This window comes from Perognathus longimembris, chromosome 17, assembly GCF_023159225.1.
Source record: "Perognathus longimembris pacificus isolate PPM17 chromosome 17, ASM2315922v1, whole genome shotgun sequence".
Classification (NCBI taxonomy): Eukaryota; Metazoa; Chordata; class Mammalia; order Rodentia; family Heteromyidae; genus Perognathus; species Perognathus longimembris.
In genome coordinates, this window is record NC_063177.1 from 8,116,921 (window position 1) to 8,130,134 (window position 13,214).

The 13,214-nt window shown below is 49.0% G+C and overlaps 1 protein-coding gene across 1 annotated transcript in view; it reads left to right on the forward strand.

Annotated features, from left to right (window-relative positions):
• Positions 1–4,999, forward strand: part of Kif1c (kinesin family member 1C) — a 28,381-nt gene extending 23,382 nt beyond the window's left edge. The window contains exons 19-23 of the mRNA XM_048365827.1: positions 337–420; positions 889–1,075; positions 1,189–1,261; positions 2,034–2,648; positions 3,803–4,999. Of these exons, the coding sequence (XP_048221784.1) occupies positions 337–420; positions 889–1,075; positions 1,189–1,261; positions 2,034–2,648; positions 3,803–4,483 (1,640 nt within the window). The 3' untranslated portion in view covers positions 4,484–4,999. The remainder of the gene's footprint in view (positions 1–336; positions 421–888; positions 1,076–1,188; positions 1,262–2,033; positions 2,649–3,802) is intronic.
• Positions 5,000–13,214: the final 8,215 nt, after the last annotated feature.

The window sequence follows — 13,214 nt, forward strand, 5'->3', positions numbered from 1 at the left end:
AGATAGAAGTAATATTTCAAGGCAGAAGTAATAGGACCTCTGCCCATTTGAACTTGGGGAATGAGAATTTGTTTTTGTTTGTTTTGCTGGGGAAGGTGGTAGAGGGTGAGTAGGGAGTCACTGCAGTTGTAGTTGTAGTTAGGGCTCTAACCCTCCTTCTGCTCTTCCTTTCCTGTGCTGCCTGCCTTCAGAGGGGAAATGGCACCCTCACAGGTACTGGGGGGGTGGCATGGGTGATGCATGTGTGATTTGGGGAGATAAGACAAAGTGGGAGTCTGACCACAGCCTACCTTCCTCAGGGTCTAATCTTTTTCCTTCTTTTCTCCCTTCATTCAGTGGTGGTCACCTTGGAGCCTTGTGAAGGAGCGGAGACGTATGTCAATGGGAAGCTTGTGATGGAGCCATTGGTGCTAAAGTCAGGTAGATGCAATACAGCAGATGGGGTGGCTCAGAGGGAGAGTGTTTGTTGAGCACATAAAGGCTCTGGGTCTGATCCCTAGCACCACAGCCACGAAATGAAGAAAGGTATATCATAGAGCAGGTGTCTGGGACATATGTGCAGAGGAAGTATCAGGACAGGGCTTTTGGGGAATATAAGGAGACATAAAAGAGCTGGGAAGTGGAGACCAAGGAGCCAGGTCTTGAAGGTTTCTCTTCCCCTGGGGAAACAAGAAGAGGATGCCACCGCCCTCCCCACCTTTCCTTTAATAAAAGGGATCAGGGCTTCCTGGGGGCAACCAGGAGATATTCTGACTACTCCCCTCCTGGGCTTGGGGTGAGTCCTGGGGTGCTGTTGGGACTCGAGGACAAGGTCAATATATCTTGGGTAGGGGGATGTCTTTGCTATTTTAGGGGAGCCAGTCTACTTTCCCCTCTTTGCATCTCCAGGAAATAGGATCGTAATGGGAAAGAACCATGTTTTCCGCTTCAATCATCCGGAGCAGGCACGGCTGGAGCGGGAACGAGGGGTTCCCCCACCCCCAGGACCGCCCTCTGAGCCTGTTGACTGGAACTTTGCTCAGAAGGAACTGCTGGAGCAGCAAGGAATTGACATCAAGCTGGAGATGGAGAAGAGGTGCGAGGGTGCCCCTCTAAGCCCCAAGTCCCCAGCCTCCTTTTGTGGTCCATATCCCACTGAGTTAGCTCCAGAGCCCCCCACAGCTTTTCCTTCCCTCTGCCCAATCCCAGGCTACAGGATCTGGAGAATCAGTACCGGAAAGAAAAGGAAGAGGCCGACCTTCTACTAGAGCAGCAGCGACTGGTGAGGGCACCTGGGGCATGGCAGGGGCAGAACTGGTGAGCAGATGAACAGCAAGTCCAGCATCAGCTCTCCCCAACTCTGTTTTTGTGCATTATCTGGGCCTGAATGGGGACTAGGGGTGGGAGTTAAGAGGGGCATCTATGGGGGGAAAGGCTTGGGGAGGAAACAGTGACAGTGCGCAGGAAATAAAATGACTCAGGTGACCAGGGATCCCCAGATTCACCTGTCCTCTGCTGCACCAGTGACCTTCTCTACATTCATGTACTGCTGTTTATATAAGATTGTTCTTTCAGTGGACTTGAAAGTCTACAACCTCATTCCCAACAGTAACGAGCGATATTCCATTCATGATAGACTGCTCATGCGAGGGTAGACCCATGAGATTATGTCACCTAGTAATTAATGTGTAGCTGCCTTGGTTTATATTAGTGGAGTCTCTGATACACAAAGCCACTTGAAGACCTTGAAGACACATTTCTTAGAATGTGTTCCTGCGGTGAAGTAAAACATGTCTGCACAAAATGAGTATTTTGTTAGCTGCAGCTAGTCCTTACGATAGCCAGCTGTTGTCCTAAATGTTTACTTCTTCAAATGAATCTATGTGATATATATTGTGATTGTCTTTGCTGTCTAGACTAGCAGAGGCTAAACAGTTGAAGAGGGGTGCATAGTTCCTAGGAGCTGGGGCAGCATTTGAGCCCAGGCCCACTTTGGGACAAGGAGCCACTCTTGGACATCCTTAACCCCATCGCTGTCTTCTCTCTCTTGTCAGTATGCAGACTCTGACAGTGGGGACGACTCAGACAAGCGCTCCTGCGAAGAGAGCTGGCGGCTGATTTCCTCCTTGAGGGAGCAGCTGCCTCCCACCACCGTCCAGACCATCGTCAAGCGCTGCGGCCTGCCCAGCAGCGGCAAGCGCAGGGCTCCCCGCAGAGTTTACCAGATTCCCCAGCGCAGGCGGCTACAGGGCAAAGACCCCCGCTGGGCCACCATGGCCGACCTGAAGATGCAAGCAGTCAAGGAGATTTGCTATGAAGTGGCCCTGGCTGACTTCCGCCACGGTCGTGCTGAAATTGAGGCCCTGGCTGCCCTCAAGATGCGGGAGCTGTGCCGCACCTATGGCAAGCCCGAGGGGCCTGGAGATGCCTGGAAGGCCGTGGCCCGAGATGTCTGGGACACGGTGGGAGAGGAAGAAGGAGGCGGAGGTGGCAGCGGTGGTGGGGAGGAAGGAGCCCGGGGTGCAGAGGTGGAAGACCTCCGGGCTCACATCGACAAGCTGACGGGGATTCTGCAGGAGGTAAAGCTGCAGAACAGCACCAAGGACCGTGAGCTGCAGGCCCTACGGGACCGCATGCTCCGCATGGAGAGAGTCATCCCCCTGGCCAAGGTAGGAGGCCCATCTTCTCCCCCCTCTCTTCCCCTCCTATCCCCTCTCTACTTTCAGCTCTTCCTTTAGGACTCTGCACCTCCCACCTCAAATCCCAATCTCTTCCTACTCTGTGTTTGGAAAAAAAAAAGTCCATGGACGTTTAGCCTAGTTTTTTCTGTAGACTTTGTGAAGCACATGCAGGATGCTGAGCTCCACTTGCAGAACCTGCATCTTTGGAGTTCTGTGTCTGTCTCAGTTCCCCCGATATTTCTGAGGTGTAGAAGTTGAGAACCGCTAGTGCAGAATACCCAGTGGTTAAGTTACAGTTGTGTAACTCCTAATGGTCCTCTCCCCTTTGTTGACCATTCCTCTGTGGTGATTGCTGTGTGACATGCTTTTTGTGTGTCGTTGCCTTGCTTAATCTTCACAGTAGCTCATGGGTAACACATTTAAATGCCTACTGTGTGCCAAGTATCCTGCCAGCCACAGAGGTTACCTGAAGGACAAGTAAAATTCTCCTCAATTCCAACTGTCCTTCTAAGAGAACCACAGATACCAATATGGCTCATGGTTACCCAAGGCTTTCCTCTGATGCAGCTTCTGCTCTTGTCCCTTGCTGGCTCCACTCCTGCCCTCTGGCTTCCTGCTGTCCCTTGTACTTTCTGGGCATGCTCCAGCTGAGCAGCCTTTGAGCCTGCGTGGCTTTACTTAGCCACACAGCTTGCTCTGCATGTACTCTAGACCTTTACTGAAACGAGTTCTCAGTGAGTTCTTTCTGGTGCATTTACTGCAGCCATCCCCGTGCCTCCTTCTTTCCTTTCCCACTTTGTTCTTCTCCACCTATGACAGAACTTACTAAATTCTCAGAACAACTCTCAGTACTAAGTAATGCTATTACTGCCATCAATTGTGCAGATGAGGACCTGAGGCAGAGAGATCTGACCATACAGCTAGGGGGTAGCAGAGCCAGAACTGAGCTCAGATCCCCCAGCTCTCAAGCCTGAGCTCCTAAACCCCTACTCTTATAGCTCCCTCATCTCCAAGCTCCTCTCTGGCCTGCTTGACCTCTGCTCTTCTACATCTTTCTGACATGCTCTTCAGTCTGTACATCCTTGAGATTTCAGCTCTCCTTAGGCCATTTCTCCTTCTCCCTCACCCTCTCTCCTTCCCAGGAACATGAGGATGAGAGTGAAGAAGCTGGTGAAGTCACCTGGGCCCTAGCTGAAGGGTCCGAGGCAGAAGAGTCTGCGCCCAGTGATGGTTCACCCTGTGCCCAGCCCCCTGCGCCCCCTGTGTCCAGTTGGGAGCGAGTGTCAAAGCTGATGGAGGAAGACCCTGCCTTCCGTCGTGGCCGTCTTCGCTGGCTCAAGCAGGAGCAGCTGCGGCTGCAGGGGCTGCAGGGTTCTGGGGGACGGGGAGGTGGGCTGCGCAGGCCTCCAGCTCGCTTTGTGCCCCCTCATGACTGTAAGCTCCGTTTCCCCTTCAAGAGCAACCCCCAGCACCGGGAGTCATGGCCAGGAATGGGGAGTGGGGAGGCCCCAGCTCCACCCCAGCCCCCTGAGGAGGTCACTCCCCCTCTGCCCACCCCTGCTCGCAGGCCTCCAAGTCCTCGCAGGTCCCACCGTCCTCGCAGGAACTCCCTGGACGGAGGGGCCCGATCTCGGGGAGGGGGTTCCACACAGCCAGAGCCCCAACACTTCCAACCTAAAAAGCACAACTATTATCCCCAGCAGCCCCAACCTTACCCGGCCCAGAGGCCCCCTGGGCCCCGCTACCCTCCGTACACTACTCCCCCACGGATGAGACGGCAGCGCTCGGCCCCTGATCTCAAGGAGAGTGGGGCGGCTGTGTGAATCCCACATCTTGGATAGAGAGGGCCTGGTGGGGCCTTTGCTGGGAGGGGGAAAGCTGCTTCCCACAAGCCCCGGGCAGAGAGGCCAGAGGAGAGAGAGAAGGTCCGAGCAGGTGATAGAAGATGGGGTGGCTGAGCTGGAGGCTGAGGGAAGGAAGAGGGCACGGAGTTGCCAGGAGCAAACCAAAGTGAAGGAAGAGTAATAGGAAGCTGCCTTGGGGTCACCCTTTGCAGAGGGTGGTCCCACAAACGCTGCTATGGGGGGGTAGGAGGGCTGCATAGCCAGTGTTTGACTTTATTTTTGAGTGGGTGCAAAGGGGAGAGAACTGAGGAGAGTTCTCCCCAGCCTGTCTGTCTGTCTGTCTATCTGTGGTGGGTCTCTGTTTCCAGGGAGGTGTGATAGGATCTTAAGTCATTCCCCTCCCCTTCCAGGCCTCCTGCTGTATTTAGGGGGACCTGTCTGGTTTGCCTGGAGTCCCATAAGGATGTGGGACCCCTTAATAAAGGATAGCAAGCAGGGTCTTGTGGCTTGTTTGGTTTGGGGCTTTCATAGAGGTGCTCACTGCTCAGATAAAATGGTTCTATTGTGTTTCCTTGAATGAACTTCCCGTCTCCTCTCTTCATTTTTGCTTACCCAACACCACTTTCATTGTCTTGGACAAAGTAGAGAGAAATGTTGGGGGGCGGGGAGTGAGGAACCATCAGCCCATTGGTGACCAGCTGCCTCTCTGCTTATAGATAAGGAAGGCTTCGGGTTGTGGAATAGTTCTGATTCGTTGAATCTTCTCGCTTGTTGCAAAGTTTACTCAGTAGCCCGTTTCCCAGGGCAGTGAATGTGTTGGTCATGCTTACTGCGTCTACCTGTTCATTTTCATTCTGGTCATGTTATTTGCCCTTAGGCAGCTGCGGAGTTGCAAATAGCATTTTGTTTTAACTGTTTTCAAGCTGGTCAAAGTGGTGCACACCTGTAAGCCAGCACTCTGGGGAGACTAAGGCAGGAGGATTGTGAGGTCAAGGCCACCCTGGGTCAGACCGTAGTGAGACCCTGTCTCAAAAAGACACTTGTGTTAAAACATTACTTTAAAAATTGTTTGGGGGCTGGGGATATGGCCTAGTGGCAAGAGAGTTTGCCTCATATACATGAGGCCCTGGGTTCGATTCCCCAGCACCACATATACAGAAAACAGCCAGAAGTGGAGCTGTGGCTCAAGTGGCAGAGTGCTAGCCTTGAGCAAAAGGAAGCCAGGGACATTGCTCAGGCCCTGAGTCCAAGGCCCAGGACTGGCAAAATAAATAAATAAATAAATAAATAAATAAATAAACAAACAAACAAATAAATAAATAAATTGTTTGGGCTGGGAGGTAGAACACTAGCCTTGAGCACAGAGAGGCTCAGGGACAGTGCTCAGGCCCTGAATTCAAGCCCCATGACTGGCCAAAATATTGTTTCAAGGTGTTGCCTGCTTGTTTTCATGTTCTGGTTATAAGCAGCAAGCTGGTGACAATGTTTTAAGATGGTTTTACAGGCTGAATTCCACCAAGTTCTTCCCTGAGTTTGCCCATCCCTTGAATTCTTTTGTTTTCATCTTGTTCTCAGGAAAACACTTTCCCTCACTCAGAAGATTTTAGACTGCCTGTCTGTAGCTTGCTAGGTTCACTGAGTCTTGATGTACAAGCAGTCACTCAGCTGCAGGCCGGTCACGGCTGAGGCAAGGAGGGCTGTGGTTGGTTTCCAAACCTGAATGCTAGCTACTTTCATTTTGACACCTCTGACTACCAGAGGTAGTCAGTCTTTGGGGACAAATTGACCACAACCCCAGATCTGTAATGGGTAGTTCAGCAGCAGTGTTTACGTGAGCAGTTTGTAATCTGGTGGGTGGGGATCAAGTGTGAGGGAGAAAATGATAGAACACCAAGCCCCCTGCAGGTCAGTGTGGGCTTTGTGGGAATCAGTCAGTGTGGCCGCCTGGCTTCAACTACAGTTGGATTCTTCTTCCCGAAGAACTTGGCTGCATGTAAATAGGCATTAGATTCCTGTATTAAAAACCCACTTCTTTGGCCTTCCACGTCAATCTTTAAGAATGTGGACAAACCTTGTTTAGATTTTATGCAGAGGAGTGCCCATTAATCTCATGGGCTCCCTGTGCCAGTGTTTTGTGTGCATTTGGTTTTTAAATAACCCTGCAAAGGAGGTCTGTTTCCATTTTTCAGATAGATTGAGATTTGGTTATAAGTTGTCCAAGGGCATCGTTTTTTTGTTTTTAATTTTTTATTGCCATTATAAAGGTGATGTACAGAGGGGTTACAGTTACATAAGTCAGGTAAAAACACGCATTTCTTTTGGACAGTGTCACCCTTTCCCTTCATCTCTCCCAGTTTTTCCCTCCTATCTCCACCCACAAGTAATGTAGTTCATTTTCAGCATTGTTTGTAGAGAGTACTGCTGCTGCTTTTGTTCACTCTTTGTCCTTCCACTTTGTTTTGTTTTTAAGGCAGGTCTTAGCTTTGTAGCCCAACTTGGAATTATCCAATTCCATTCTCCCAAGTACTGGGATTATAAGTGTGCTCTACCATGCTCAGCTACAAAGTGTATAGTTCTTAAAGGGATAAGTTAGTGGGCTTGAACCCAAACCATCCTGACTAAAGCCCAGACCTCCAGGAGGTCAGATGACACTTTTCCTTCTAGAAAGCCGTTGCCTTCTCCCCGCAGGCCTGCTGCTAGCTTCTGGTGGCTCCCCCACTGTCCTGTGAGGAAGCAAGGGCCTCTGCTTTGTGAGCCTCCTTGAATCATGAGAAGTCACCAGGACAAGCTGCCTGCCTTCTGGCTCAGTTTTGGCATTTTTACAATCTCACTCTGGTTTCCTTGGAAATCTAGTTTGCTTTTCTTCTTTTCTCTTTGGAATCTTCTTTCCTTTGCTTTTTCATTTAGATATTTTGTTCTGTTACCTGAGATTTTTGTATCTTGAAATACTCTTTTTAAAAAATATTTTTTCTGTAGGTGCTGGGAATGTGGCTTAGTGGTAGAGTGCTCGCCTACCAGGCACGAAGCCCTGGTTTTTATTCCTCAGCACCACTTAAACAGAAAAAAACAGAAGTAGCACTGTGGCTGAAGAGGTAGAACACTAGCCTTGAGAAAAAGAAGCTAGGGACAGTGCTCAGGCCCTGAGTCCAAGCTCTAGGATATACACATAGTTTCTAATTTACTTTGGCTAAGTCATGGGGCTCGAACTCAGGTCCTGGGTGCTGTTCCTGAGCTTTTTCACTCAAGGCTAGCACTCTGCCACTTAGCCATAGCACCACTTCTGGTTTTCTTGTGGTTATTTGAGAATAAGAGTCTCATGGACTTTCTTGTCCAGGCTGGCTTTGAACCTTGGTCCTCAGATCTCAGCTTTCTGAGTAGCTAGGATTACAGGCGTGAGCCACCAGTGTCCGGTGCCTGGCTAAAAAGCCTTGTTGAGATAGAGACTTGCTGTATAGTCCAAGCTGTCCTTAAATGTGCAGTTCTCTTGCCTTAACCTCTGGGCATATGTAACACTTCTCTTGGCATTCCTTTTAAAGACTTAGTTATAGCTACCTGATGCCGTTTGACTTCAGTTGGACTGTGGGGTAGGTCTTTCTTTCCCCTCAGACTCCTTTCCCCTCTCCCTTCTGCCCTGCCCTCCCCCTTCTTCCCTCTCATCTCTCCCCTCTCCTCTTTCCTCAGCTTTCCCATCTTCCCCTTTCCCTGTCTCGTCTCCCCCTCCCCCCCACCCTCCCCAACCCCATGCCAGTACTGGGGCTTGAACTTTTGGGCCTCGTTCTCTCACATAGTGTTTGCTGCTCTAGGCTGGCACTTGATCCACACTTCCACTTCTGGCTCCTTGAAGGTTAATTGAAGATAAGAATCTTGAGGATGTGTCTGCGTTCCTCAGACCTCAGCCTCTTAAGTAGCTAGGATTACATGCATGAGCCACTGTCACCTGGCTGTGGTCCATTATCCCCAGTGATCTACCACTTCTTGTTTTGTTTTGTTTTTTTGCCAGTCCTTGGCCTTGAACTCAGGGCCTGAGCACTGTCCCTGGCTTCTTTTTGCTCAAGGCTAGCATTCTATCACTTGAGCCACAGTGCCACTTGTGGCTTTTTCTATATTTATGGTGCTGAGGCTTCATGTATATGGGGTGAGCACTTTACCACTAGACCATATTCCCAGCCCCTGATCTACCACTTCTGACAGCCACTTCTGTGAGCTTTCCTCTTACTTCAGATGGAGTCTTTGGAACTCTAGGTGTCACTAGGGTCTTTTTGATGTACAAAACGGGTTTGGCCAAGCACCGGTGGCTCATGCCTGTCATCCTAGCTACTCAGGAGGCTGCGATCTGAAGATCATGGTTCAGAGCTAGCCTGGGCAGGAAAGTCCATGAGATTCTTTATTTTCAATTAACTACCCCCAAACTGGAAGTAGAGCTGTGGCTCAAACTGGTAGAGCACTAGCTAGCCTTAAGGGAGTGGAAAAAGCTCAGGGACAGCACCCAGGCCCTGAGTTCAAGCCCCATGACCAAAACAAACAAACTAGAGTTTGAACTCAGCACCTTGTGTTTTCTCTGTAGTTGCTGTCCCACTTGAGCCATAATTCTTAGATTATTTTCAAATAGGGTGTCACATGTTTGCTCAAGTCTGACCTTAGAGCTTGATTGTCCTAATACCTTGCAGGAAGTTGGGCACAGGAGGCTCACTCCTATAACCTAGCTATTTTGGATGCTGAGATGTGAGGATCCCAGTCTGAAGCCAGCCTAGGAAAGAAAGTCCATGAGACTCTTATTTCCAACTAACCACCAAAAAGCTTAAACTCTGGGTTCGCAGGCCCTGAGTTCAAGCATTTTTTTCCTGAGATTATAGGCATGAATTGGGTCCTCTTCCTGTGCCAGTAGAATTATAGGAAACCCATTGACAAGGCAGGAGAATTTTAAGTGTGCTACTCCCACATTTCCCTGTGTGATGGTACTCTGTACTGCCTCTTTAACGTCTGTGTCCCCAGTTACAGGCAGCTTGGTGCTCACCTTTCTAGGTAAAGGCAGTAGACTGCACATTCTCACCACCGCTACTCGCTTCTGTCAAGAGTCCACAGACCACGGCATCTGGACGAGTTGTCTCACCAAGATCTGGTCACGAGATGTGAGGGATATGCAGTGCCACCCTCCTCCCCAAACATTTCTACCAGAGGAGCTGATGTTAACTTCCAAGATCCCTCACAGCTTCACCAACCAGGAGCTCCACTTCCACTCTGCTTCCTTCCTTCTCCCTCACCCCTTGTGTTTTCAGATACCTGGTAATGTCTTGTTCTGGGCTCCTGTAGCTCCTAGGCTAAAGCTGCGTTCTTTCTTGCTATCCCAGAGAACCGGCCTGAAAACACCTGACAGGCCTCACAGTTATGGATGACCCTTGCTGGTAGCAGTGACTCTCCTACAGTGAACTCATTAAAGCTTTTATCTTACTATTTTCCTTGGTACTGAGGATTGAATTCAGAGCCCTGTGTTTGCTAGGCAAATGCTTTATCATTTGAGCTATGCCCTCAGTCCTCATTGAAATCTTCTTTATATGTAGCTGTGAAGGTTGTTCTAGGTTCTTGCAGAGCCTTCTCAGCTGAAGAAGCAGCTCTCTTCTTTAAAGTTGAGGGCCAAACGGCAGTTGAGGCTGCTGTCAGAACCTGTAGAGAGGGTTGGGGAATTTAGCCCAGTGGAAGGGCAAGGCCCTGAGTTTAGTCCTTAGTTGGGGTGGGAGGGGGGACATGTTTAGTGCATGAGTCTGGTTCCAGCTTCCTCACTAATTATCTTGCACTCTGGGTAAATCACCTTCCCTGGGCCTGTTTCCTCCTGTCAAATGGGTGAAGTCAGTCAATGGAGCTGTTGAGAAGACTCAGGAATGGGGAACCTTTTTTTCTGACAAAGATCATTTGCGTATTCCTAAAACATTGTGGGCTATACAAAATTATCAATACAGGCAAACAGCCCTGGGAAGCCATTGAAACGTAGGAGAAAGGTGTCTGCCCATCATGTACCAAGTTATTTTACTGGTTCAGTTAGTAGCACGTTGATGCTTTTCCTTTTCTGGTATGAGAATTGTAAGAACAGCCTTTAGAAGAAAGGTGCCCTAAGATCACCGAGACTCATCTCCAGCAAAACAAACCCTCAAAAAACAAAAACCCAGAAGTGGGTGTGTGGCTCAGTATTGAGTGAAAAAGCTAAGAGACTGTATTCAGGGCATGCGCGCGCGCGTGCGCACACACACACACACGCGCACACGCGCGCACACACACAATGAGGTCAAATCCTAAAGGAAGTTAGTTTTTCCCCAGCGCGCCCCCTACCCACAACTTAACCCCAACACTGTTGTCCCACCGTTGTCCACCAGGGGGAGAAAGGCGCAGGTTCCCTGGAAAAACCTCTTTGGCTTGCGCGTTCACAGAGCCTTGAGAGCGCGACCGTGCACGCTCCCGCCGCTGTGCATCCGCCCTTGAGTCTCTGAGCGGTGGGAGAGGGTGCATGCGCAGAATCCCAGACCTGCTGGGAAGTGAGGCTGGGCTCCTTTTCTGCAGGATTAGACCTAGGACAGATGAGGTTTGAGGAACTGGAAAGAGAGAAGGACAGGATTGGGAAGTTCTTACTCCGGGACTAGCTTTCATCTTCCTTTTCCATAAAGGAAGACCTGACTCCCTTGGCTGCATTTCTCCTCCTCCCTGCACACTCTTGCAATCCCAGAGAAGAGGAAAAGGGCAATTTATGCCTGGGGACTTTGCAAAAGGAGTGACTCACGCTTCAGGAAACCATTTCCTTTCCTAGAGGAGATTTTGGGTTGGGGCTTGTTTTGTTTGAAATTTCACAAATACAGAAAAGTAGAAGGAAATAAAGAATGGGATATTTGCCCCTCTCCCAAGTATGAATGACTGCCTCCTGAAGATAGATTCTAAAATGTTTGTTCAACAAACATTTATTGAACAACAACTTATATCAAGCTCTTGGCACTGCTATGAGTGGGAGCACAGAGGGAAAAGAATGATGATCAGGAAACAGAATTTTTGGAAGTCTGTTCAAACAAGGGGTCTTTTAACAATCTTACATCAAATGGCCAGTGTATTAAGAGGCATTGCAACATATTCAAATCTAATTGTACATTGGAAATATGTGCGTGTGTGTGAAAACTGTTTAACTAGATTCTGATTTTTCTTTTTCTTGTAAAGTTTTCATTAGATTCTGAAATCCACAATAATCCCTGCTCATTGTTCTTGAGATTGGAAACACTATCAGAATTTTGATTCAGAGGAAAACTGAGGCACAGCAAATCTAAGTGGTTAAGGCCAGAACCCTGCTCTCAGATTTCCAGCTGCTTGCCCTTTTCACTAGATTGCAATAGCTAAATATGGCTGACTCCTTAACTGATGTTTCATTCTTGTTTTCTACCCATTGTCCACCTGGGGATTCTCTGGCCGACCACTTGCTTTGAATGATAGGTGAGCTAAGAGTAGATTTTTATATTAATCAATGGTTGGAGAAAATACCAGAAGACAGATGAAAATTATATGGAAACCAAAAACTGTTACACTACTATTACATAGTGGAAACTGACACTGTAAATATTGTTTCATTGAACCTTATTGTATATGGTTGCTTTCTCTCTCTCTCTCTCTCTCTCTCTCTCTCTCTCTCTCTCTTTACCTCCACAATTTTTTTCTTTTTTGCCAGTCCTGGGGCTTGAACTCAGGGCTTGGCCTCTGTTCCTGAGCTTGTGCTCAAGGCTAGCGCTCTACCACTTGAGCCATGGCACCACTTCTGGCCTTTTCTGTGTATGTGGTACTGAGGAATTGAACCCAGGGCTTCATACATGCAAGGCAAGGACTCTACTACTGAGCCACATTCCCAGCCCTGTATTCATTTTTGTGACAGCATTCTTGCTAAAAGGCAGAACTGGAGCTAGGCACTGGTGGCTCATGCCTGTAGTCCTAGCTACTTAAGAGGCTGAGATCCGAGGATTATGGTTGGAAGCCATCCCAGCAGAAGTTAAAGAGATTCTATCTCCAGTTAACCAGCAAAGAAGCTGGACTGAGGGCTGGGAATATGGCCTAGTGGCAAGAGTGCTTGCCTCCCATACATTAAGCCCTGGATTCAATTCCCCAGCACCACATATACAGAAAATGGCCAGAAGTGGCACTATGGCTCAAGTGGCAGAGTGCTAGCCTTGAGCAAAAAGAAGCCAGGGTCAGTGCTCAGGCCCTGAGTCCAAGTCCCAGGACTGGCAAAATAAATTAAAAAAAAATAAAAATAAATATAAAAAAAAAAGCTGGAGGGGCTGGGGATATAGCCTAGTGGCAAGAGTGCCTGCCTCGGATACACGAGGCCCTAGGTTTGATTCCCCAGCACCACATATACAGAAAACGGCCAGAAGCGGCGCTGTGGCTCAAGTGGCAGAGTGCTAGCCTTGAGCGGGAAGAAGCCAGGGACAGTGCTCAGGCCCTGAGTCCAAGGCCCAGGACTGGCCAAAAAAAAAAAAAAGCTGGACTGAAGGCATGCTTCAGGTTTGATTGCCAGCTGTGAGCAAAAAGAAACCCAGTGAGAGCCGGAGATCTGTAGTTCAAGCCCAGTACCAATACACACACACACACACACACACACACACACACACACACACAAACACAGAGAACTAAGTGGTTGTGATAGAGACTGAATGGTCCTCAAAGCCATATTTACCAAATGTCATTTACT